Consider the following 25,121-nt stretch of genomic DNA (forward strand, 5'->3'; position numbering starts at 1 on the left):
AGTCCCTGCACTCCCTCCCAAAAAGAAAGAAATTGAAACAGCTGAATACAATTAGGACTGACTGACTTTAAATTCCATCTGTTTACCTAAAAAAAAAAAAAACCCAAGGAGACGGAGAAGGAAGAATAACAGTCACAGGGAATTTCTTTTTAGTGGATAACTTGTGCTATTTGTGCATAAATTCTGTAATTTTAACTGCTGTGCAGTTTCCCACATTTTTGTGTCTTGCTTTCAGTGAAGCTAAACTGTGCAGATTAACTTAACAAAATGCTCCTTCATTTTTAACTGTGCAAAATATTCTTATCTCACAAAAGACTGTTTTCCTTTATCCTCCTTTCTCATTGCACTGCATCACCATTTCCAACATGTTTTTGTTGGAAAGAGGACAGAACAAACTCCAGGGAGAAAGCCTGGTGCTTTAAACGAATCTGATGGAGACCAAAACTTCCTGTTGAAAGTAAGCCTGTATTAATCCTTATGCAATAAATCCAGAGAGGAACTCATAATAACACCTTACTAATGTTACACTCATACAAGGTTGGACACAGCTGTCAAGTCATTTACTTGAGTAAAGGCAGGAAAATCAATAAAAAAAGACCACATTATAAGTCAAAGTCCTACACTTTAAATAAAAGCTCAATATTTTGTGAAATAAATATTTTTCATCTTTTGCAAAGAGTTCAGTGAAAACATTAATGCAACTCTGGGGGTACTGATTAGCTTAGCTTAGCACATAGACTGAAAACAAGGGAAAGATGTAGTGGACCTTTCTCATCAGTTTCTTGGTTTTACACTTATTTAAGCTTTATTTATCTTTTTTTACACTATATTTTTGTAATATGTGGATTTAGTGTAGTTTTGCATTCAAAGTGTATTGTGGTTTTATGTAAATGAATGATATAAATTTTCTTTTTGCACAAAAAGCCCAACAAAAGACAAGGGTTGGAAATAAGCAATAGGTATAAACTGTGTGCAGCACATCAGTCCCATGCTCTATACTGGCCTTATGTCAAACTGCATTTAGTTACATAAATAAATAAAAAATATTTATTTCAGAAATGCATCAAAAGATATAACAAGCTCATTTGTGTCAGGCTGTTATTTCCCTTTAGCGACAACTCAGCAGCTGTTATTAGATCTTAGTTAAAATGTTACTAAATCTTGATCTGAGGAAACCTGGAACGTGACTGGGTGTTTACAACAAGATAAGTCATTATGGAGGAAGTAGTCTCTTAATAGTCTTCTAGTATTTTTCTGTACTGTATTCACAGTGCAATGTTTTTTTTTTCCATGATTATGACACCTTTCTTTGCGATTTTAGGCTGATCCCCTTTCAAAAGTTTGTTATTGTGCGACAAGAGTATATATATAATAAATCAAATGAATGTTTCCTCAATGAACAAACTCACTTCCTGTCTTAAGATGAGATGCAGCTGCCTGACAGCTCTGTGTGAGTGGGAGGGAAACAATGAGGGGGAGGCCAGATGGACAGCCATACAGGATGCTTTACTGCAGCACCACTTGGTGCTTTTCATTAAAGCTGTGTGACTCAAGTATAAAATCTAAGTACAGCATGAAAGAACCAGCGACGTAAAAAGAGGCTCTAGACTGATAGTGTTAAGAAAAGCAACAGCTCATTTAAAAAATATTGGTGGTGGATAATGAGTAAGCCAATGAGTGTCCACCAGGGGATGAGTCAGAGTTTGTTCTGTGAATCTGAAAAACGAACCAATCCGTGTCACGACAACATGATGTGAGAGTGTGTAAGTATTTTAACTCAGTGTTTCCTCTGTAAACAAGTTTTTTTAGATGAGGGTTGCTCAACTTTGAGTTGAAGTCACAGAGGATAAATGAAAACAGGACAGAATGGGATCAGTATTTTTCAAAAGTTGTTGTTGAGCTCAAAATGTTACATATCTGCACATGTGAGTTAAATCAGACTCCTGGCATGCTTTCTGCATGGTCATAATGTGAAGCACATTTTCTCAAAGCTGCTGGAATGCAGAAGGCCTAGAGAGCCAGGAAACAGCTGATGTCGACGGATTAGGTCCGGGCCAGGGGGAATGGAGCCGGCTGGGCTGCACTTCATCGGGGCCGGAGAGGAGCACTCCGCTGGAGTACATACCAGCAGCCTGACGCAAGACAGGAAAATCCCCACTTGTCAGAGTCAAAACTAAACTAAGTTTTGCAAATCTTACAATAAAGATTTGTCACAGCTGATCAAGTGTTTTATAAGTTGGTGCCGTGAAAGTAGAAGCCGACTTTAAAGCTATGAAACGAATGCAATGCAGTCTAGCACCATTAATGGTAAAAGTATGACATGCATGCAGTCTTCCAGCGGTTCATCTACAAAAACAATGCCAGACAGTGCCTGGAGTGAAACATCCACAGCGCCAGAGAAGATCAAAAACTTCAAAAGGACACTCCTGTCTGTAGAGGAGGAGAAGAGCATCCACAAAACACATGCCAACAACATTTTGATTACAGCAGATGTCAAAAAGGTCCCCTGTATGCAGAAGATGAATGTGCAGCTAACGAACCCAACAACAAATACCAAAGTCACCATACACAACAGTCAGGCAGGAAGGCTTTCAGGTGCAAAACATGTGTTGGAATATACTGAAAAGACATGTATGCCACATGTGTCACAGCCATTAAAATGGCTCACAGTGCTATAATATAACTCGTTCCAGCTACTAAAATCTTCTGATGAACAGGAAGCGATGATTCAACTAATTATGCCGGCTGGACTCGGCATTCTTGAGATGAGACCAGGTTGCTGGTTTTACGACATATCTACATTACAAAAGGGAGACTGAGTAACACAACTATAAATTTAGGGTGGTATGTGTTAACACTTAAAGGGAATTCCTCCAAAGAGGATGCTGTTGACAGTGATAGATGCTGATATCAGTTCACAGCCATGGCTCTTCAATGAGCTTCTCCATGAATCAATGCAGAGAAGATTGAAAAGGGAGGAAAGTGACCAATGGTTTGGTGTAGAGGACCCCCGGTTCACTCTGGGTGACTGAAGAGGGCTGTACAAACAAGCCCTTTAGCAGCGAAGCACAAAGTGGAGAGCGTACAAACAGCTTGTACTATAAACCCTACTGTGTTTGTGTGTACGCTAGACCCCGGGACACCTTGTCAAATGCATTCTGTTAGTGGGAAAATAAACAATGTTAAAGTTGTCCAATGTCAAAGTGTCAAACAGTTGCTGTGTACAGAGATGCAAGCCATCACTTTGCTGATGTTTGAACAGGTTGCTTACGCTCTTTCACGCAGCGTTGCAATGGCTGTTGTGTATACACACACACACACACACACACACACACACACACACACACACACACACACACACACACACACACACACACACACAAGTATGTGGGTAACGAACACCACCAAGAGACAGCAACAACATCACAAAGACATACAGTTGTTCTCTTGTCAAATCGAATCAGATTTTTTGTTTAAAAAAGCTATAAGAAACTTGGGTCCAGTGTTCAGGATGAAGTGCGTCTATGTCAGATGGCTGTGAAAGTCAATCTGTCACAGTGGGCTTCCCGTACAGGATAAGTGAATTTTCAACACTTTGCACAGCCCTTTTTTACTTCTGCCAGCAGCTGTCGAGCAGCTGGAACTTATACTAAAATACTTGACGGTGACAGAGAAGTATGCTTCTTACCTTCAGACGAACCCCAGAAACACAGAAGAATCTTTCCTCTTTGACCAAGAAGGTTGCCGGCCAGCAGAAGGAAATTGGAGAGACTTCCAGTGAGATGTCTCTACAGGGGCTGCTGCTTCAAATGTATAGATCCCTCTGATGTTCACTCTGAGGTTAATCTCTCCTGTCCCAGGAGTCCGTTGGAGGAGGTACTGCAGTGAGCCCGGCTGTTTGTTTAGTCAAATCACATCACCGCGGGTGTCTCTCTCTCTCTCTCTCTCCACTCTCACACTCAGAAAGAGTGTTCTAAGAAAAAAAAAGTTCCCAACAGAAACATGCACACACACGCACACACAAACTGTGCACACTCCACCCCTGACAGATCCACACTAAGCAGAGCGCCAGTGTCCACCCCTGCTGAAGCTGAGAGAGAGCAGGACGAGGGAGAGGAGGGAGGGAGCAGTGAAACAGAGCTGAAGCAGAAAGCAAGAAGTTTCTAGCAGGGCGACGAAACTTCAAAATACAAATCCAGTTCTGCTTGTTGTTCTAAGGTAGAGGCTCAGAGGTCTGAGCCGGAGCGATTTGTTTATGAATGGAGTGGAGGTGAACTGAGACTGTCTCTATTGGCAACGGCAATCTGGACCGCATCTAACCCCCTCCATAAAACAACAAACACAATAAAAAGGAGGAGAAAGAGTGAGAGAGTGAGTGAGTGGTCCAGCCAGGAGAAAAAAAAAAGGTTTTGGCAGCGCTGATTGCACCCTGCTTTGGAAACAAACATGGAAGTCTCAGTTTCTCAGGAAAAATAACTTCCCTTACATAATCACACTCTTAAAAACAGGTATAAAAGTGGTTAAAAGTGGGGACTTTAGCTTTAGTGAACCAACTTTTTTTTTACATCGCTTTTTATATCATATTTTTTTCACGTGTTTTCTTTTTCCCCTGCATGAAATAACTCAACACCTCCCACCATCCCCACTCCCTCTTTCTCCCTTTTTTTTCCTTGGCCTTTTATCCTCTCTTTTATAAACACAAGCAAAACCATGTAAATATGTCTGCTCTCAATACTAGCTTTCTTCCTAATTCAATCCTTTCCCAGGATATGAGAGGATGATCTGAGATTCGCTACGCAACACTGCAGCTGAATAAAGACCTGTTCTATCTAACAAGCAGGTTGGGGCAGATGGGGGGAGGGGAGGGGAACAGGAGCTAAATTGGAAACTAACATGTTCTCCTTTAATTGAGAGGGCAAATCTAAAAGACCTGCTCGCACTAATTAGAGTGCCAGCAAGCCCCCTCCAGTTATTAGATAGGAGGGGAGCAACACCACACAGGGACAGTTCCTCCTTTTACATCTTTCTAATTCTACCTATGTAATTAGCACCTACTTGCAATAAACCTGCTCTAAATCCACTTATTTGAACTCTTGAATCTATTTGTAGGCGTTTCATTGCTTGTAATGTCAATAAAACTGTAGACCCAAAAGATAAAAAGGCAGTAATACAGCAATAACGTGCTCGTCAGTCACGTATGTAAACACTCATGAACACACGATTCTTTATCAGCATGAGATGTATAATTTTAGCATCTTTTTACAAAGCAGTGCTGGAGAGAGTCCACAACGGGATGTCTACTGCTCTATATATGGCAGCAGTCCTTGTTTACCCCCACAGAGTGGAGCAGCTCTTAACAAGTGGGATTCCAAAATATTCTGCCTCAACAATACTGAGTCTCTTCAGCCTGTCAGCAGCTAACAAGTAGTTTCTCTCACTGCTGATCTGAATTAGTGTTATAGCTTGAGTGCAAAGCAGTGCAAACACACTATACGCTTGTTTTCCTGCTGGGTTTCAGGAAAAGGTAAAAGTTACACCGCTGTGTTTGTCAAGCACAGGCCATTATAGAGGTACAAGAGTTGAGACAAAGACCTGGAGAGGCAGGGAGCATATATACTCTAGACCTGGAGCTGAACCTGCTGGACCTCTGATAGATGAAGACTGACGGAAATGTTTGAACTACGGCTGCCTCCATTTCAAGTTGTCCCGATAAAGGATATATGACTTTGGGGCACCTTAAAGCTTGATTTCGGCAATGTGATGGGACTAAATCTGAGAATGAACCACAGTTATAAGACATTCGAGATAGACATTCGAGATAGACGAGATAGCAAAAATCAAGAAGAAGCAATACAACATATAACATCATCATAACAGCATCATCACATATGAGATAATAAAACACGATAACAAAAGGACCCGAAGAACACAGCCTTACAAGTCAGCTGATATTTATTTGCAGGGCTTTTATTAGCGCAGCCTTCCAGTTGCCTTTGTTGCTCCACACCACACACAACAACTCCTGTCAAGTCTCAGCAACCTACTGAAATAGGGAAGGCTAGCTGTGTTGGTCAACCTCCCCTAACGCCATTTCCTGAACCCTTTACTCCACCCCCCACCCCCACTGCAGCTGATCTGCAAACTACACCCCGCCGCAAACACACATCCATCCACTTTCTTCTCCTTATCCAGTTTGGCGTCTTAGGGGCCCTGGAGCCTATCCCAGCTAATATACACCAAAAGACGACATACAACTTGGTGAAGCTGCTATCACTCGCTAAGACACAGAAACAGACAGCTCACATTCACACCTAAAGCCGGTTTAGAATCACCAGTTAACATAAGATGCATGACTTTAGATTGTGGAACTGTGTACCCACAGAGAACCCATGATGCAACGACAGGAAAACCTACAAACACCACAAAGAAAGGCCCCAGCTGGGTGCTGGATTCAAACCCAGAGTTTCCTTCCGTGAAGCAATATTGTTAACAATGGTTAATGGTTAATCAACTAGTTTATAAACTAAACCAAAAACAGAAAACCTTCTATGGTTCAGGCTTCTCCAGTGCAAAAGAGTTTCTGCTTGTCTTAGCCAAATGTTGTGATCAATTTACAGATATTTAGTTTAGGGCTACTGTTCAAATGGAACGATTTGTTTGATCTGTTACTCCAAGAACTAGTTATGGGAATGAATGAGATTACTGGAGGAGAAATGACAGAAACTGCATCCGCGCCCTCTCTCTACACTCACATCTTAGTGCAATTTAGTTGCATGGTGTCTAACACATTGTCAAAAAAGAGAAGACAAAGTGGGACAGACAACAAAACAACAATGCATTGCTATCTATTTTGCATTTAGGGAGTGTGGTTGGCTTAAATTTAAACTAAATATATAACTTACCACGATGCTGATTGTAAAGGGTAAAACATTCCTTATACCAGCTCTCTTTTTGGAGCGGTGATTTTTGAATAGATTAAAAAAGGAAACAGGCATCTTAAGGTTAAACAGATTTAAACTAAATCTCTATATATGGAATTATAACTATACAGTAATAGAAATGTTTAGGGTTTATCGAGGTCAAACATTACTTTGTACATTAAGACATACCCTCATAAGTGCTTTTACCACATTTATTTATTTTCAGGCAAGCTGGCTTGCATTGTGGTCGCCATCAATGTATTTCAAGCGTTGGATGATATGTTTTCATGTTTATGTTGCAATTTCCTTAATGATCAGGCCATTTCCATTAACTTCAGCCAGCTTCCTGCTAACAGCTGATAGGCACTGTAGCTGAGAATGATTATCTTGATAGTGACATGAATCTTTTATGATCGTTTTATATAGAGGACCTCATGCACGGACTTGATAAGTGCAATATATAGCATAAGGCACAGTGTCAACAGAAGATGGAAAGAATAAAAAGCTAACAGTGAGAATGATGATGACAAATAAACTGTGTGCATCTTGTTAACGACAGGTCAGTTGTATGACTGAACTTGAAAGACTCCAAACCAGGAAAGTTATCTGCTATTATTCAGCTTTTTGCTGCCCTCATATGGACGTTTTGAGCCATGACATAGCGGGGAGCAAAGCAACTTTGCTTTTGCTTGACCTATGTCACTATTGGTCTTAGCAGACATCAGAGCAGACTATAAATGATAAAGAGCACTGGAGTGGTTTTTCAGGATTTTTATCATTTGTTTTTCTGGTTAATCAAGCTCACAACACAAAGAGTTACAAAGGAGAACCATGTTCGATTTTGTTTTGTGAGAAACTAAAAAAGAAAAAGACAAAATAGGAGAAAAACCTATGTAGTCTGAAGGACTACAAATGTATATTAAACAGCTTAAGAGAATAAAAAATTCTTTATATTTGCCATAATGATGATACTGAAGTGTATTATCTGGTCAGAGCCATAGCTGCCACTGAAGGGAAGCAGCCCATTTCTACAGCTATGTTTTCTACATGTTCTAATGTTCCTGTGATGTATAGAATTAAAATATGGACTTTAACTAATTTAATTACATGTACATTTTCCATGTTTTTTTCAATACAGTATGCAAATGTAATATGCTTGATTGGTTTACATTTAGTTCATACAATGCACGTTTTTCCTCACGATTTCTTATTTGAGTAAATAAACCTTTAATTTTATATATTTAAGTTGTATCTTACTCAAATGTTTTACTTGCATGTTTATTGGGGTTGAATAATTAAGTTCTTTTTAGTGTATGAAGATTAAGTTGACAGTGAAGAAAAACAACATTTAAGCTTTAAAATAAGAAGCTAAACTATATCAAAATAAAAATATAAATTGATAAATGAATGTGCATTTTTTTAAATCTTCGGCATGGCTAGACGAGGTCTTTATAGGTAACCGGAAATCCTGACCTGATCATTTTTCAACATATGTAATTTTATATTTTAAAATTTTCCTTGCTTTGAAAAAAACAAACAAACATATAGTGGTATGTTTTCCTGCTTGTTTGTTTGTGTATTTGTTTCCTTCCACCTCTGTCCGTATTATTATTATTATTATTATTATTATTATTATTATTGGTGTTGGCCTGTAGTCTCTGCGCTGAATCTAAGCCCCCTATACATGCACGCGGAGGCACATGGACTTCCCACGCATTCCACACATTGTACCGCCTTATCAAAATGATTCATCAGGGCAAACCTGGTAAATCGGGGTCATTGCCCTGACGTCGCAAAGACCAGCAGGCAGGTGAGTCTCAGGTAAAGCGTGACGTCAGGATGATACTTTCGAACTCCTTGCCAGTAAATCTATAAAGGTGTGTAGTCTTACTGCACAGGTAGCCTGAACCTTAGACTGAAATGAAAACAGAGCTTGCTGAAGATAAACTCGGGGGCCTAACATGCTCTTGGAGGTTTGATTTTTCCAGGTCTTCCAGAGATTCACCCTACCTGTCGAGCGAGGATACCGGGATGTACCCGAGCTCTGCTTCTATCAGACAAACGGCTCAGGCTCTGTCACTGAACAGTCAGTACATTCCGCCTCCGTATGACTTCCCCAGCTACCACCATCACGTCACGGGAGTCGGTGATTTGTCGGCAAGTACCTGGAACCCCCTTTACGCGCCCCGGGAGGAGTATCCCTACAGTTTCCCGGGGTCAAGCCCCAACACCGCGCAGGTCAACTTCACCTACCCGGATCTGAGCAACGTTCCTTCCGCCGCTGGAGGGGGATCGCTCACCCCTTACAATTTCATCTCTGGACAGGATCCCCTCATTCCCAGGAAAAGACCACAGGAGCCCGTTAAACAAACAACTTCAGGTGGGACTTTACTTTGTCATACTTATTCTTAATCATAGGCTTATTTTGGTCTGCATAATGTATTCAGTGAATTATACAGATATAAAGAACATTTGTAACATCTTCATCTAAAGTTGCTTCGTGCATACAAATATCTGTTATCTGGAGTACTTCAAACGCACTTGTCTCTGTTTTTTTTTCTTCTTCTTCTTCATTCTCGCGACTGATCACATATTAGCTGTCACTGTGTTAACAAGTGTTAACAAGTGACACAAACAGGAAATGCAGCATCTTGATAAGACACATCCTATAGGGGAAGGAGATTACACAACCTCCTGGGTTACCTTTGTAGCTGTCACTGTGATTGCATGACTAACTAAACCTAAAAAAAAAAACGTACAAGTATGGGTAACACATGAGAAACACATGCAAACCTGTTTTAAGTGAAAAACAAACCCAACTTCAGCAGGCGCACATTCATCAAGGTGTTCGCCTCTCTTTGGACAATCATGCTGTGAGATGTCAATGCAAAGCTAACAGTGGAGGCCATGAAGTCTACACAAGTCTCACACCCCACCCTCTCTGTCCACTGGGTGGGTGTGAGATGGTGACAAACTGGATAGATAACACTGGAAGTGCAGGAAGTCTGCAGAAGTTAAACGAAGTCTCCTCTAGAGGCTAACCCTCTCTTAACCCTCTTGTGTGTATCTGTGTGTGTGGGTGTGGCTGGATCAATGCTGTCACATGAGCTAGTTTTCTGATCAATAACTGTGACTCCTAGTTTCTTGAGTGTGTATGTGAACATGCGTGTCAATGAATAGCTGCCTATGTAAAGAGCTGTGTAGACAGCACTCACGGTGATAAGGAGAAGCACTGATGCAATGCAGTGGGGAGTCTTTGCCTTCGTTATAGTGTGAGCACGATTAGTAGAATTGATGAGGTTTTAAGTGGCGCCTGAACTTGAACGTGGCACCAGACTGTTTGGTCACGACACACACATTTCGTGACTCACTGACACAAAATTATTAATTCCTGAAAAAGATGTGGGCCATACACATGAATAAAAAATGACTCTATTTACTTACATTCACTGTCTTTATTTTTGTGCTTATGTTTACTATTCTTAATATTTATTGATTTTTTACTAAAAAGCAATTTTTTTGTCTGATTTAGGTGGGAAGACTCGCACTAAGGACAAGTACAGGGTGGTGTACACTGACCACCAAAGGATGGAGCTTGAGAAAGAGTTTCAGTTCAACCGCTATATCACAATGAGAAGGAAGTCAGAGCTGTCAATGGCACTCAGCCTTTCCGAGAGGCAGGTGAGAAGATTAGAGTAAATAAACGGTCAATGTAGAAAATATATAGAAACTGTCTAGGACAGTGAGACTGTGTAACTTTTGCGTTCTCTCTTCACATTCAAAGAATTACAAACGCCTAACACTTTTAAAGTAGCCAACCACATGTTCTGTTTTTCTTTTTTTAGGTTCCTCCTTAAGAGGAACGAATGAGATAAACTAAACTCACAGCAGAAAAACCCCATGAAGCAATGAGACAGAGTGTGTTTCGTTACTGTTGAAACTCAGTTAGGAAACAGAATGTGGGATTTGTTCGTGCAAACCCCCCATGGTTTGCCCGAACAAATCTATAGGCCAAGGCCAAGAAGTATATATTTGTCACCCCCTTTTGTGAGTGACAATAATAAGGAAGGTCACTGCAAATTTAACATGTTTATGTTAGGGGTATAAAAAATATGCCCTAATTTTTTTTAACCTTGTAAAGCCAGAACCACAAAATAATGACATTTTTTTTTAGTTACCGGAGTTTAACCTTTATCTCTATCATTATCTCAAAGAAATCCACTTAACTGCCAAAAATGCTGAAGTATGTTTAAAGTTTGCTGAACAATATTTAGACATGCCTGTGAAATACTGGGGGGAATATAGTCTGGTCAGATAAGACTGAAATAAACTCTTTGGATGGCAAAATACACGCCATGTTAGGAGGTCAATAGGGCAATGCATATCACCCCAAAACACCAACAGGGAAGTTAAGAGGTGGGAAGGATGAATAGAAAAATGTACCAAGACTTTTTTGATGAAAATCTTCTGCCATCTACCAGGATGATGATGATGAAACGAGGGGTGGACGTTTCAGAAAGACAATGATCCCAAACACAAAGCCAAGGAAACTCTTGACTGGTTTCAGAAACAGAAAATAAAGCTGCTAAAAATAGCCCAGCCAATCACATGACCCGAATCCAGTTGAAAATCTATAGAAAGAACTAAACCCCAGAGTTCATAGAAGAGGCCCACAGAGCCTTCAGGATTTGAATTTCTGTTTGTGTGCGACTAGTTTCTCCACACAGGAGGCATCTTGAAGCTGTCATCACCAACAAAAGCTTTTGTGCGAAGTATTAAATAAATGTCAGTAAATGTGTTCAATACTTTTTCCCTGTGTCACTTCTTATTATTACACATAGTTTATGGACATCCGCAGTTTAATTTGTCTTTGCATGTGCAGACTGGTTGGGTTGTTACTGACATCTGGTCAGAATTTCATACCATGTGAAATATATTTTGCTTTGAAAACTGGTGATGTGTTCAATACTTATTATACCCCATGTGTATAAACACACATGGGGTATAACAAAAATGATCTTGGCATTTTTGTGGAATTTCATGCTCACCGCATAAATCTGCATATACTGCAGATATCTGATTGTAAACAGTATACCACTGATGATGCACAGATCTCAAATATGGCATTAACTTTGTGTTACAGGGTTATTATCTCATTTGTGGGTTTCTTTTTTTTTCTTATGTGAGATAACAGGGAAGGTGGAGCTTGGATTTATTTTGTTGATGTTATTGTGCATTAGAAAAAAAACCCTGCATCTGCAGGCCATCTATTACCACTGTGCTGTATTTTACTTATTCCCATGGTTAAGTGTAGGGTTTCTACTAATGCAGCACATGTGAGCACAATGTTCTCAAACAATCCCCTCTGGAGAAACGAGCTCCAGAGAAAAAAACAAATTCTGCAAACCGTAATGTTAACATATGTGGCCAAACGCATAAGTAGTGTTAATGGTGAAACCCTCAATCTTACTGTCATTATGCTGTTCTTGTTGTTTCTTCTGCCTGCCCTTGCAGCTTCTTAAAACCACAGCTGAGTGCAATTGTTGTAGCTCCCAGAGTAATTCTGGGAAAGTCAGAGATTACTAAATTTCAAGTAGATGAAGCAAGGCAAGGGAACGTTACCACAGAAAGCAAAGTCGCTGCAGTTTTCAACTTCCTTTTAATGCAGCAAATAAGCGATTTATAGAAGAAATGAAAACGATAATGATGTGCTGTTTCTTTTGATGTTGTTTAGGGAACAAGCCATAATGCTCCCTAACTGAGAAACGTTCTTGATGCTGATATCTCATGCATGTATGTCTCAGGTGAAGATCTGGTTTCAGAACAGACGTGCCAAGGAGAGGAAGATCAACAGGAAGAAGTTGCAGCATTCCCAGCAGGCCTCAACAACCACACCCACCCCACCTGTACTGTGTGCACACAGTGACACCCACAACCCCGTGAGCCCCAGCAGGAACATTTTGTCAGACGCAGTATCGGAGGAGTACTAGGTGAAGTCTATGTGAAAGACTGGCACTGTATCTGTGTGTGTAAATAATGTTTTTAATAGTTGTACAAGTTCACCACAGAACGAATGAAAAAGATTCACATGAAGATCACCTCTATTTTACAATGTCACCACCACACGTTTGTCACATGGATCGAGTCGAGTGGGCATTTATTCCACTTGCTTGTGTTAATCATTATCAACGTCAAGATAGCGTTTTAACAGTGCATGCCCAAGAAAGAGGATTAGTGTCTTTCTTGTTGTCTTTTCCTTGTATATGTATCCATTAACAGGAATATAATGCAAATGCAGATATAAAAAAGAAAAAAAACTGACAGCCCTTCTTCTTGTTTCCAAGGCAGTACCGTGACACTAACACGCCTTTTTTATGACAACTTGAAGTTACAGGAAATCAGATGGGGAAAGCAGATATCTAATTCGAAACATGCATTTACTCTACATTTTAGCTGCAGCAAAGCAAGGGCAGCATTATTAAAAGTGTCACTGGTTTTAGACATTCAGACAGGAGAGTTTAGCCACATCCTGAAAAACTGCTGAAGATTGCTCAACTGCATGACTCGTGATTTACAGTCGCTGTGGCACAGACATTCAGCTCTGGCATGGAGCTGGATATATTCGTTTTATTTTAAAAAATGTCTACACTTCTCTATTTTTTTTAGAACCCAATGTCTGTATATATGAAATGTTAAAGGATGTGCTGTACAAGCAAGAAATGCTGACACATTTTGATACTTCTTCACTGTAATGTTAAAGAAAAGGAAGGAGAAACAAAAGATGTGGAAATTTAGTAGGTATGAGTCATCTAACGATTAAAGGTTTTTCCATTTCTAAATAAATGACTGACTTATCAACAGTGCAGTGTGTGCAGTTGTGTAATCACAAATGTTTAGAGTGTAAGAAAGTCACTGTTTTCTAATTTAGCTCTTCCGAATTTCAGTGTGTTTGTGCATGCTTTTGTGTGTTTCAAGTGGAGTTTATGTTGGCTTTGCAGCTTAAACCCTCTCCTCAGCACTGAGGTTTTATTGATTTAGAGTTGTATTTTCTGTTAATTTGCTCTAGCCACATTCATGTGGATCAATTTGCTTTTCATACAACACAGTTTCTACAGGAAAAGGCTTCTTGATGAAGAAATATAACATTAGTATGAAGTTCTATCTATAAATGCGCAAAACGAATACATTGGCTTCCTGTCATCACTTTTAAGACTCTAAATGAGCCTACAACGCTTTATTTGTTAGATCTTTTTTTATGTTCACACTCCTGTCAGAGGTCTTCCAATCAGATGTGACTTCCATAAACTAGACTTAAAAATAAAGGTGACTTACGATTTCACACTAGAACTGCAGAATCTGTTTCTACATTTGAGTCTTTGCTCCAGCCTCATTTCTACTCTCTGGCCTTTAATTCGATCTAAACCTTGACATTTCCTTTTTGTTATGTTTTATTATTGGCTGCCTGTGAAGCACTTTGGTCAACTCCGGTTGTTTTAAAGGTGCTATATAAATAAACATGACCTTGACCTTGACATGAAATTCATCACAATAAAGCCTAAGATGACCTCAATTGTATATCCTTAAATTACAAAAAAAATAACAATAAATAAACACATTTACATTCCTTAACAATCTTTTTTCTTCTTTTTTTATTGTGTGAAAAAAGGAAAACAATTTTCAATTTGTACAAGGTGTATTAAAGGTTACAGAAAGAGAGGAAAGACACAGGACTATTTTGGTTTTCGGTTTTGTAATTTGCATTATTTATTAGGCAGTTGCCACTTTAAGGCATAAGTGTGTGTGTTTGTTTTGTGCTGTTTGTGCATGCATGCGTGAATGCGGTTTGTATGTATGGCTGAGTGTCTATGTGCATGTGTCTATAACTGTCTGTGGAAAAACAAAGTCTTACATACACACTTTGTCTTACAGAAAAAAAGTACCAATTAAACTACAAAATCTGTACTGTACAATACTAAAGAAAAAAACATGTAAAAATGTTTTCATTCTCTTGCATTAAAAATATAAATGATATTCTGTTTGAAAAGTATTTATAGTTCAAGGCTTTTATCAATTTAAAAACTGAAGTGCTAAAGACCAGAGAACTGGCGCCAGTCTGGTTTTATAGTTTAACAGCTTTGGCATTGCGAGGCAGCATCACATGATCATGTCACGACAATTATAAAATCCCCTGGTGTGTATGTGCTTCAGCTTCTCAATAGTGAATGTGCAACAGTTCACTCGTTTGCATTTCCTATGCCACACACGCATTAAAAGGTAAAAACAACGTTGCTCATACTGGCGCGCTCTGATGTACAAAGCAGCATTTGCTGACTGATCACATGATCAAAAAATAAACTCTGAGGAAACTACAACTGTAATGGACCATAAACACCAATTTTATGGCAGTATGAATCAGCATAAAGTCAGTGCATGGTTATCAATCTTTAACCCCATATCTAACCAAATGTATTTCATCTGTTTTGTGCCAACAGTTGCAACTTCTGCATTTGTCAGGTGACAAAAATATTACCAGTATTTTGGAGCAAACACTCAACCATGAAAGGTATTTTCTTCTTTTTATATAACAGTCTAAATGCAGAAAAGAGGAACTGAAATGGGCAAACATTACAGTAAACCGAACGGGACCAAACTCATTCGGCGCCATTTCATTTAAAATATGGTTTATACAAATGTGTTATCGGCCTTCCTGTGCTTCAAATAGACGCGATAGTCGGCCTGACCGTGTTCACACCCACACCAAGGATGCCGGGACTGTGAATGACCCTATTTAGAATTACTCTGCATCTGTAAGAAAAGGTTCACCGTGCAGTGCTCTGCACGTGCATCTGTCTGAGACTCAAACAGCAATGAAACGTTTGAATCTTGAATCTCTGTAATCTCTGATTAATGACTTGGTCTAAACATGTGCATTATCCTGTTTTCAACGGTGATTCTCCTTTTAACAGCTATTCATCTTAAATATAATTACTTAGTTTTAGTTTTAACACAGGCCAAAATAATTTTCCATCCATGACTCTCACTCCACCTCCTGATTAACGCTAAAACATCTGCTTCAGCTGATTTTTGTTCAGCTGACCTTTTATTAATTTAAAATCATTTGAATGGATAACGGCAGTTCTTCAAACCTGCAAGTTAGAACCTTATATTTGATTAAAAACCATGCACTGTTTGAAGAGACTGATGATGTCATCTCTGGTTTTTTTTGACAGATACAACTTAAACTCGAACCGCAAACACGTAGGAAGTGTAATTGAACTAAATATAGAAAACACAAGTTGATGCTGTTAAATGATAAACAGGTGGCTTCAGCTCAGAATCTCACATGCAGTAAAACAACTTTCTTCCTCAAACTACAGCTAGTTCACTGAACTCCTTTTAGTGTAGTCACAAATCATCAACACAAACATTTAAAGTACAGTTTAAAAATGAAAAGTAGAGGTGTCTTTACATTTTAAAATTGAATTTCTGAATCAATTTTACATTTGAAGGCAATTAGGAGACAGTATTTATAAGATTGCTGGTCTTGATACACTGAAACAAAACGTATTCTTTTTTTTTTAACAACCAGTGTCACGATTAAACCTACACAGCCCACTCCACTGTATTATTGCTCTAAGTGGTTATTGAACTTTGATCTTATCCAAACGGTTTGAGCAGAAAACAAAAGGAGAAAGAATGAAAACCAACGTCTGAGAAAAAAGCAGAAGTATTTGCATCATGGAAACAAATCCCCTCTCTCGTCTGCTTACTGTGAACTTCCTGAAACACTTCGCTGTAAATTTATCTTTGGATTGAAGAGCCAAAGGAAGACAACCTCCACCTACAAACTACACTGAACTGTTAGTAATTAGGTTTGTGTAAATCACAAGTCATTAACTACATGTGTTTAATAATCACACTTTAATTAAATGGACTTTTTTTTGTGGCATTAGATTGAAATTGGCCGTTTTAGGATAAATGAGTGCATCATGTATTGTTAAAACTATAGCAATAATGCAGTTTATCAGTGTTTAGACAATAAATAAGATAAAACATATCCATAAATTATAACTACGATTAAAACTATTACAACATCCTATAAATATAAAAGCTAATAGAAAAATATGAATAATTATGTTTAGAAATGTTAAATAGCTACAAAACTACCGCAGCTTGTGTAGCGTCATATGAAATGATAACCCAGATGTCACCTAAGTCTGAGTGTGCTGATGCTCTTTTATATAACAGAATCACAGTGAAAGCAAAGAAAATCAATACGTATGAAATCTGAAGGTTTTTTATTTTTCTGATGGGAAATTGAATTAAATAAAAGACCTTTTGGCATCTTGACATCATCTCCTCTCTCCATGGACCTTCAGTCTGTGTGAACACACCAATAACCTAAATCACCGGAATCTTTGGACCTTTGCATACATACAATCATCTCCTGTTGGTTCAGTGTGCCGAGATCGCCTCGAAAACTTGACTTGGCCGTACTCCACCTCCACCTCCGCCTCTGTTGCTTGCACCGCTGGCTTCCCCTGTTGCTTCATGATCCTGACATCAGCATAGGTTACATCTTGGTCACATTCATCCTCTGCAGAGTAGCAAGAAGATTGTTACAAGGAGACTATTACAGATGGTTAACAGCTAAAGGTTTTTAATTTTTGTGAAGTTTTTTTGCTTTCTTTATAAGAGTTTCAAAAATATTTTCACAGTGATATCTGCTGCAGAAAGACCTGGTTAGCTTCAGCTCATAGACTAGAGAAAATGAGTCAGATACAAAAATGGGTTTTAAAATGAGTTCTTTGGCAATGCTTTAAGACAGACTTTGTTACCTTTGTACACAGCGGTCTACTCAGCTTTTGTGTTGAAGCTTATTAGTTAACAATACCCACAGATTTTATATGTGACAGAAGAATTTTTGTACCTTTTGGTTTTGTAGGTTTGTTGTTTTGTTTTTTCCTCTGAGCACAGATCACCGCCACACCCACAAGTAAGAAAAATACCAGTGCTGAGAGAACGCCACCGATCAGTGGCAAATTGGCTGTTTCAAAAGTAAAATATATAAAAACAGATGTTTCAGTTATCAAAGGTATGTTTTTTGTAAAGGAACATAAAGAAAGAGAAAGTGACATCAGTGGATCTAGTTAGTTTTCACTTACTAATGTACCATTGGTCATCACTGTTGGAAGTCACAGTTTCATTGTTGAATTGTGTAATTGACACTGTGCCAGTCTCCTTACCCACAGAAGTTGGTGTGACTGGGGTAGGTTCTGTTGTTGGTTCAATACACAGGCCGTTACTGTCCACAGGCACCCACCCTAATATCTGTGTCCCATTGATTGAGGTGCAGTTAATGAAGCCTGGCAGAAAAAAACAAATAATTTGAGAAAGATGTTTGAAGTGAAATAGTTGTTATTATTGACTTTCATTCATAATGTTGTCACTCACGACAGGTCTTCTGTTCTTCTGAGACATCACTGACGTTGTTCCTGACTGAGCAGACCAGACGTCCTGAGATGTGCTGTTTCAGAGTGATGTTGTTAGTCTCATTATTTCCAGAAAAGAGCTCAGCATCTGTCAGTGTGCGTCCATCCAGAGTCCAGCTGTACTGAGGACTGTCCCCTCCCTCAGAGGAGCAGGACACCCTCATCTCTCTCTGGGACAGACACTCAGAGAGCAGCAGGACAGAGGACACAGGAGCTGAGAGAAACACACACAGATGACTTAGATTTCAAATTTAAATCTTTGTCATTGTTGATACTGTCTAATGAAGAACAGGGAAAGCATAAAATACATGTAGCTTGTGTATTTTGTGCTATATCACTAAGGTTATCAAAACAATGTTAAATGTATATCTATAATTTGTTCCGAACAGAGAAAAAAAATACCTTGAATGAACAACTGTAAAGTCTGCTCGCCTGATGATCTTCCATCTGAATCAAAGGTTTGAAGGGTATATTTACCACTGTCATTCCTACTCAGGTTATTGATCCTAAATGTTCCATTTCTGGGAAAAAAGCTAGATCTATGTACTACGGTATTAGAAATAATAGAAATATTATTTCTGACATCTAGTATTTTTAATGAATTCTTTAACAGTTCGTATTTAAGTATTTCTGAGGTGTTGTCAATCAGCTGGATGTCCACAGTTCCTCCCAAAGCTCCACAACACTGAGCTCCAGCCTGTCTGCCATCACAGTGAGTTTCCACACCTGCATGGAAAATGTAAAAGAAAACAAAAGCAAAAACTAAAAAACAGTAATGATTTAGCTTACAGCTCCATCTGACATTTAAGTTTAAATGTTTTAGAAGAACATTTAACAAATCATCTTAAATCAGTTATATCAGTAGAAGTACAGATAATTAACTGTATGTCTGAGTTTTGAATTTTGCAAGTCGCCCAGTGTTTTTCTAAAAAAAATCCTTTAGTGAATTTTTCAATTTTAGCGTTTTAAAAATATATTTAACTCACCCTATAATTATGATATTGTGTTGTTTATGAAAATGATTGATGTTAAAGCTAGAATGTTTTCATTTTTTAGTTTTTGTTAGCATACTGTCTGTATAATACATTTTACTGTAGTAAAATAACCCTAAAATTTTTTTAGAGTGCACATTCATGTTAAAATGTTGAAATGATATTAGAATGTAGCATTATTGTAAAGTTAAAGACTTCAGAAAATAGCACTGTTATTATGTTCGACATGTCATGAACTGAATTTATTTAATAATTTCTTTTTTAAAACGTCTGTCATTGACAGTCTTGGATCCTGTAATTGCAAAACATGCTATTTATGCACAGAAACGAAGTATGATGAATTACAACATGAAAAGCTCACCATGAGAGAATCCGAGCCACATCAGTAGCAGTCCAACTACAGCTTCCATGTCAGCTGCTGAGCTTCTGTTGATCGTCAGCAGCTTTCAAACCCTTTTCCTCAAAACAAATATGTGTGTGCCGCTCTGAACAGACTGCAGTGTGTCCTGTTAGTGATCAGCCTCAGAGGAGAATGTGTGAAAATCTTTACGTGAGGTCGTATTGAAGTTACCTTTTCATGCACCGAGAGGATGAAAGGAAGTGGTATCAGTTTTTCTTCCCCTTTTAGCCCTGACGAAAAAGAGAATTCATGTGTGATAGACTGAGAGGAAGAGAAGGAAATGTTTATCATTTATACTAAAAGACGTTTTGACTAAGACATATTATAGATTAACATGGAAACAATCAATCACACAAACATGTTTAGGTGGCCGAATAATAATACATCATGGCTTATAACAATGATAATAATAATCCAGCGTTCTAAACCACTTAAGCTTTCCTTACCAAACTGGTAGAAGTTACAACAACATTATGAGTAATGATTCGTTACACACACTGCATACTAGAACACTTCAGTATTTTAAAACTCATTAGATAAAACTTAGATAATTGGAAAAAAAGGGTGTGTGGGGTGGACAGCACTGAAAATGTAAGTGCAAATCTTAAGAATGTATGCATATCTTTTAATAAAGAAATACAGTTTTATATAATAAAACAGATTACAGTTATACTAAACAGAGGTAGAGGTTTTATTATTTGATTTTAAAACCTGAACAACAATGATCAAGGGGTTGTTTTTTGTTTGTTTTTTACACAATGTCTCCCTCTAGTGGTAATGAATTATACAGCCTCGGAATTTACTGGATGCACAAGTTGCTTATTTGACTTCTTTGTTTCTGGCAGCTTCACAGATACTTTTTAGATTTAATATTGTCAGTTGTAAATCTCATCACATTATCACCCCCCCCCCCCCCCCAACAAAAAAAAAAAAAAAAAAAAACTTTTTTAAAAAGTGTTTTGAGGGAAGAGCTTGCTGTGTCTGTGTGGGCAGTCGGAAATAACAGGATGACCACCTGATTGAGTCACATACTCAAGGTTAGAGCACGTCAGAAGTAACATGCAGGCTGCTGGTTTGTGTTCCTTTTCATATAAGAATGATTAACATCCCGACTAAAGTGATTTTAAGAAAACTAGTTTTTTCCAGTCTCCAGGTGTTTTTCATTGGATGAAGATCAGCAGTCAGTACAGAAAATCAGCATCTTTACATTTACCTTCTGTAAGAGGAGCACAGTTACACAAATCTTTCTAAACCCTCACAGCAATGATCAGGCTTTTTGCTTATTACAATTACTGATAACAATTAACATGGTTAAAGTTGCAATAAAAGCTTGATGAAAATAACAATTGAACAAAGTTAATATTCACTGAAACAAATGTGACGTCATGGTTCACCTTCTGGTTTACTTATAAATATAACCTTTCATTGTTTCATAATTTTAACATGAAAATACCAACACAAAACCATAACTTACATTTAAGGAAGGGTTAGCAGTAGACGGCTCTCATTCAGTGTCCTGCTGCCACTCAGAAAGTATGCAAATACAAGTTAAACATTTAAGAAATCTATCATTAAAACTGGTAGCTTAGCCAAATGTCCGAATGTGTGTTTGTGTGTGTGTGACATAAAGAGAGAGAGAGAGAGAGAGAGGGGGGGGGGGGGGGGGGGGGGGGGGGGGAGGAATCCTATGAGCACAGCTCACTAACATAGCCAAATATTTAAATTATTTTACTGGGTCCAGTTAGCAAAGCATAAAACTTCATCAAAATCCTTTTTGCACCAAATGTATCTATGTAATTGTAAATTACGGACAATGTTAAACCGATTGGTGGCAGCTCATTATCACATTACCACTGATATCCAAAGAGTTCAGTGTCTGAAAATATATACATTAACAGTAGCTCTGTGTGTCTCTTATGTGTCATGGTAGATGTAACCAGGTTTTTAATTGCATGTTGGAGAATGATCACTCGGATGAGGCCTTGATGTCTCTAATAACAGGAGAATGGAAATCCTTAATCTGCAAGTCTGCTGTTGTGCTCTTTTTATAAGCTGGTAGTTATTAAACAAGAGCACCACCAATAACAACAACAACTCTTGAGATTTTAGGATGTCGATGGTAAAATGCCTCACCCTGCATCTGAGGCTGAATTTCAGGTGGTTCCTGTAATCTGCCATCTTATGTGCTGTCTACTCATACTGACGTACAAGCTTTAGGCAGTCCTTGCCAAAGTGGGTTAAAACTTCTTGATGCATGTTCAATCATCCAGGTAAGCAAATCTCCAAAAGTTGATTCTGTTCATTTGGACATAACGTTTTCAGTGGGAGAAACATTTTGTCACTCATCCAAGTGACTTCTTTAGTCTCAGCTGACTGCAGGTTTCCCCAATTTTATAAACAGTGTATTTGCATAATGACTGAAACTCGCACCACTGAAGGAACAATGGGCTGTGAGGTCTTAGATAAATAACAACATTGTCTAAAGAGTTTTAACCCATGTAATGATTCATCTGCTTTTTTGCATTTTGCAGAAGAGGGAAGACCCCTGGATTTAGTGATGGAGTACATGCAGAGGGTTAATGTGACAGAAGAGGTTAGGGTTAGGGCTGGGTATCGTCACTGATTTCTAGAATCGATTCGATTCCGATTCACAAGGTCCCGAATCGATTCGATCCACGATTCGATTCAATTCGATTTGAATCTGGGAAATTTTGAAAGTCAGATATATTACAATTCAGATCAGTACATTTCCATATTTTTATATCTATAAAAAGAAAACTGACACTTGCAAGACTTTATCAAAGGTGTAAGCATCACAGCAGATGCCTTTGTGTCAAAGTAGCTGAGGATAAAACACAGAAAAACATGAAGGTGATTTTCCTGGCCTGGGATTTTATAAAAATATTCTGCAGTAGATCAAAAAGGAAAGAAACCCATTGACCAACATATAAACATTACCTGATGCTGCTGAAGTGAAACAGAGCAAAGTTACTGAGGTTTTACTAGAGACACAGCGAAGCGTTTTGCAATTTTGCATAATTGTAAAAAAGTTAAAATTTGTTCAGTAGCCAATTGAAAATAGGCAGAAATTAGGTTTTCTTTTCGGAAGTAAGTAAAAGGAAAACAACAGCGGCCGACAGCGCTGTAAACAACGGCAGACTTGTGCGCAACAAGCAAGCAAATAATGCAGAAAACAGATTTTAGACGCGAAACTGTTCTTGAAGTATACAGAGAGAGAGAGAGAGAGAGAGAGAGAGAGCTGTGCATGAAGTGTGATTTTATCGTGGTGGAAGCAAAACAGCAAAAGTCAGAGGGAATTCATGATGATGTTTATGTGAAGCGTAGTTTGGATCTTCTTTTGCTGCTGGTTTAGTCAATATTGTTTGTAGAGAGATAAAACCTGCAGCTTCAGAATCAGTGCAAAAAGGGCGTAAAAACAAAGCGCAGACCCGCCAAAACATCAGAATCAGCGAGCTGTCAGCTTTCAGCCCCGACCGTGTCCGTGACGTTGGGTGAGATTCACTGCTCTCAGTTACTGTTTTAGCTGTTTGGTAACTGTTGAAATTTTGTGAGGTTTAACCTGAGATTCTGGCGTTTCGGGCAAAAAAAATTATATTAAAAAATCGATTCAGAATTTTAATGAATCGATATCACGTTATCCAAGCTAGAATCGATTTTAATCAATAAATCGATCATCAAAACCCACCCCTATTATGAAATACATAAATAAAATTTAAAAATAAAATAAAAATAATTTGATATTTACTACTTTGCTATAGTGATATCTTATGATAGCTACTAGGCGATAGCTCTGGTGACCAGACTATAATACTGTCTGACAGTGACATAGCTGTTTAAAGAAAAATAAACATTTATTCAGTATTATTATTTATTTATGGCAACTTACTAAATAATTGGTTTCTTAAGTAAATTCCAATATTGTCTAAAAAGTTCTACTACATTTTTTTATTGATCTATTTTTTGCATTTTGCAGGGTTAAGATGGTTTAGGCATATGCAGAGGAGGGATAGTTGATATATTGGACAAAGGATTTTTAAGAATAAGCTGCCAGGGAATAGAAGACCACAGAGAAATAGTCATTGATGTATTACTCACAGCATCATTAGTTCACTGCCCTGGGTGGTACTGCTGACTGCTTGGGTAAAACACACAGTTTGGGAGTTCACCGCTGCCAACAGCTAGCTGAGTGTCAGAGGAAGTCTTCAGTTCCTCATTAAAGGAAGCACTGACAAGGTGTGAAAACATGTGCCAATGCACATATTTTCACACTGGCCTTTAGCTTATGATTTTTTCCTGTTCTGAAGTCAAACTGTATTTATTATACCTTCTTATGTTCTCTCTCTTATGGTTTTGTCCAACACTTGTGATTTATTGTGATATAATGCTTTGCATGTATGTTTTGCACTGCTTTGCCCCTGCATGCACAAGTTTAGATAATAGTTTTCCTTAAAAATACTTCTAAATGTTTAAGAAGGTGTTTAGCTGAATATGTAAATATATGTATGTAACACCACTGTGAAGCAGGAAGTGAAACTTCACAGCTATGACTGTTGTGATATTTTGATACCATGGTAGCATTTACAGGATATTGTTTTGTAGTGATATTATACAGAAAAGAGTTACTCAATAAGGCCCATTTACTAGTTGTTTTTCTCTTTCTCTCTGACCCAAGAATTGATGTGTAAGAATCACAGGCTGGTACCCCAAGGTCGAAAATACCACAGAGACGAGACCACTTCCTTACTCCCATCCTCCCTTCCTTATCTTTTAGAAAAGAGCTTGTTAAAAAGCCAGGTGGTTTGTTTCAGAATTCACTAATGAAAGAACTCTGTATTCTATGTCTAGGAGTGTATTTTGCTGGGATGATCATAAATTGTAGCTGAACTGATAAACTACACGAAGGATACTTCTTTGCTCAGAAGGCAGGAAGACGTTTCCTTATTTGGTCTGTACCGGTTTGAACTGAGAACCTGCTGACACACGAACCTTTTTTTCCTCTATATAAGCTGTTTTGTACTAAATAAACCTTTGAGTTGGTTTGGGAAGGCAACCTGAAGCAGTCTGTGTTTCCTTGTTCTCCCAAGCTACTCCCGGCGCTGTAACTAACCCAGCTGAACGGCATACTTGAGCGTTACTTTGAATAATTAGGAATCTTATAAGGAAAGGACAAAACTCTGCTTATCGGTGCTCACGCCTTGGAGGGAAACCGGGACGGAGATTTTCTCTTCAATGACTTTCAGATTTTGTTCATTTCTCAGCTCTCACAAGACTTTCACATAAATGCTGTTTTAATCAT

The 25,121-nt window shown here is 38.4% G+C and overlaps 3 protein-coding genes across 3 annotated transcripts in view; 1 reads left to right on the forward strand and 2 right to left on the reverse strand.

Moving 5' to 3' along the window:
• The window catches only part of pdgfrb (platelet-derived growth factor receptor, beta polypeptide), a 28,402-nt gene extending 24,113 nt beyond the window's left edge, over positions 1-4,289 (reverse strand). The window contains exon 1 of the mRNA XM_086312816.1: positions 3,689-4,289. The gene's annotated coding sequence lies outside the window, so the exon portion shown is untranslated. The remainder of the gene's footprint in view (positions 1-3,688) is intronic.
• Positions 4,290-8,835: 4,546 nt separating this feature from the next.
• LOC147337919 (homeobox protein CDX-1-like) lies at positions 8,836-14,481 on the forward strand. Its single transcript, XM_086313036.1, has 3 exons — positions 8,836-9,300; positions 10,453-10,601; positions 12,725-14,481. Exons 1-3 carry the CDS (start codon positions 8,841-8,843, stop codon positions 12,908-12,910), a joined length of 795 nt encoding a protein of 264 aa, XP_086169162.1. The 5' UTR covers positions 8,836-8,840; the 3' UTR covers positions 12,911-14,481.
• On the reverse strand, positions 14,467-20,006 carry LOC147337920 (uncharacterized). Its single transcript, XM_086313049.1, has 6 exons — positions 19,766-20,006; positions 18,815-19,138; positions 18,375-18,626; positions 18,086-18,286; positions 17,851-17,967; positions 14,467-17,517 (listed from the first exon to the last, which is right to left on the reverse strand). Exons 1-6 carry the CDS (start codon positions 19,812-19,814, stop codon positions 17,327-17,329), a joined length of 1,134 nt encoding a protein of 377 aa, XP_086169175.1. The 5' UTR covers positions 19,815-20,006; the 3' UTR covers positions 14,467-17,326.
• Positions 20,007-25,121: the final 5,115 nt, after the last annotated feature.

The sequence above is a fragment of the Aulonocara sp. 'chitande type north' Nkhata Bay genome, linkage group LG2 (assembly GCF_057382095.1).
Source record: "Aulonocara sp. 'chitande type north' Nkhata Bay isolate Kocher_YH1m ecotype deep benthic linkage group LG2, A_spYH_male_GT1.1, whole genome shotgun sequence".
Classification (NCBI taxonomy): domain Eukaryota; kingdom Metazoa; phylum Chordata; class Actinopteri; order Cichliformes; family Cichlidae; genus Aulonocara; species Aulonocara sp. 'chitande type north' Nkhata Bay.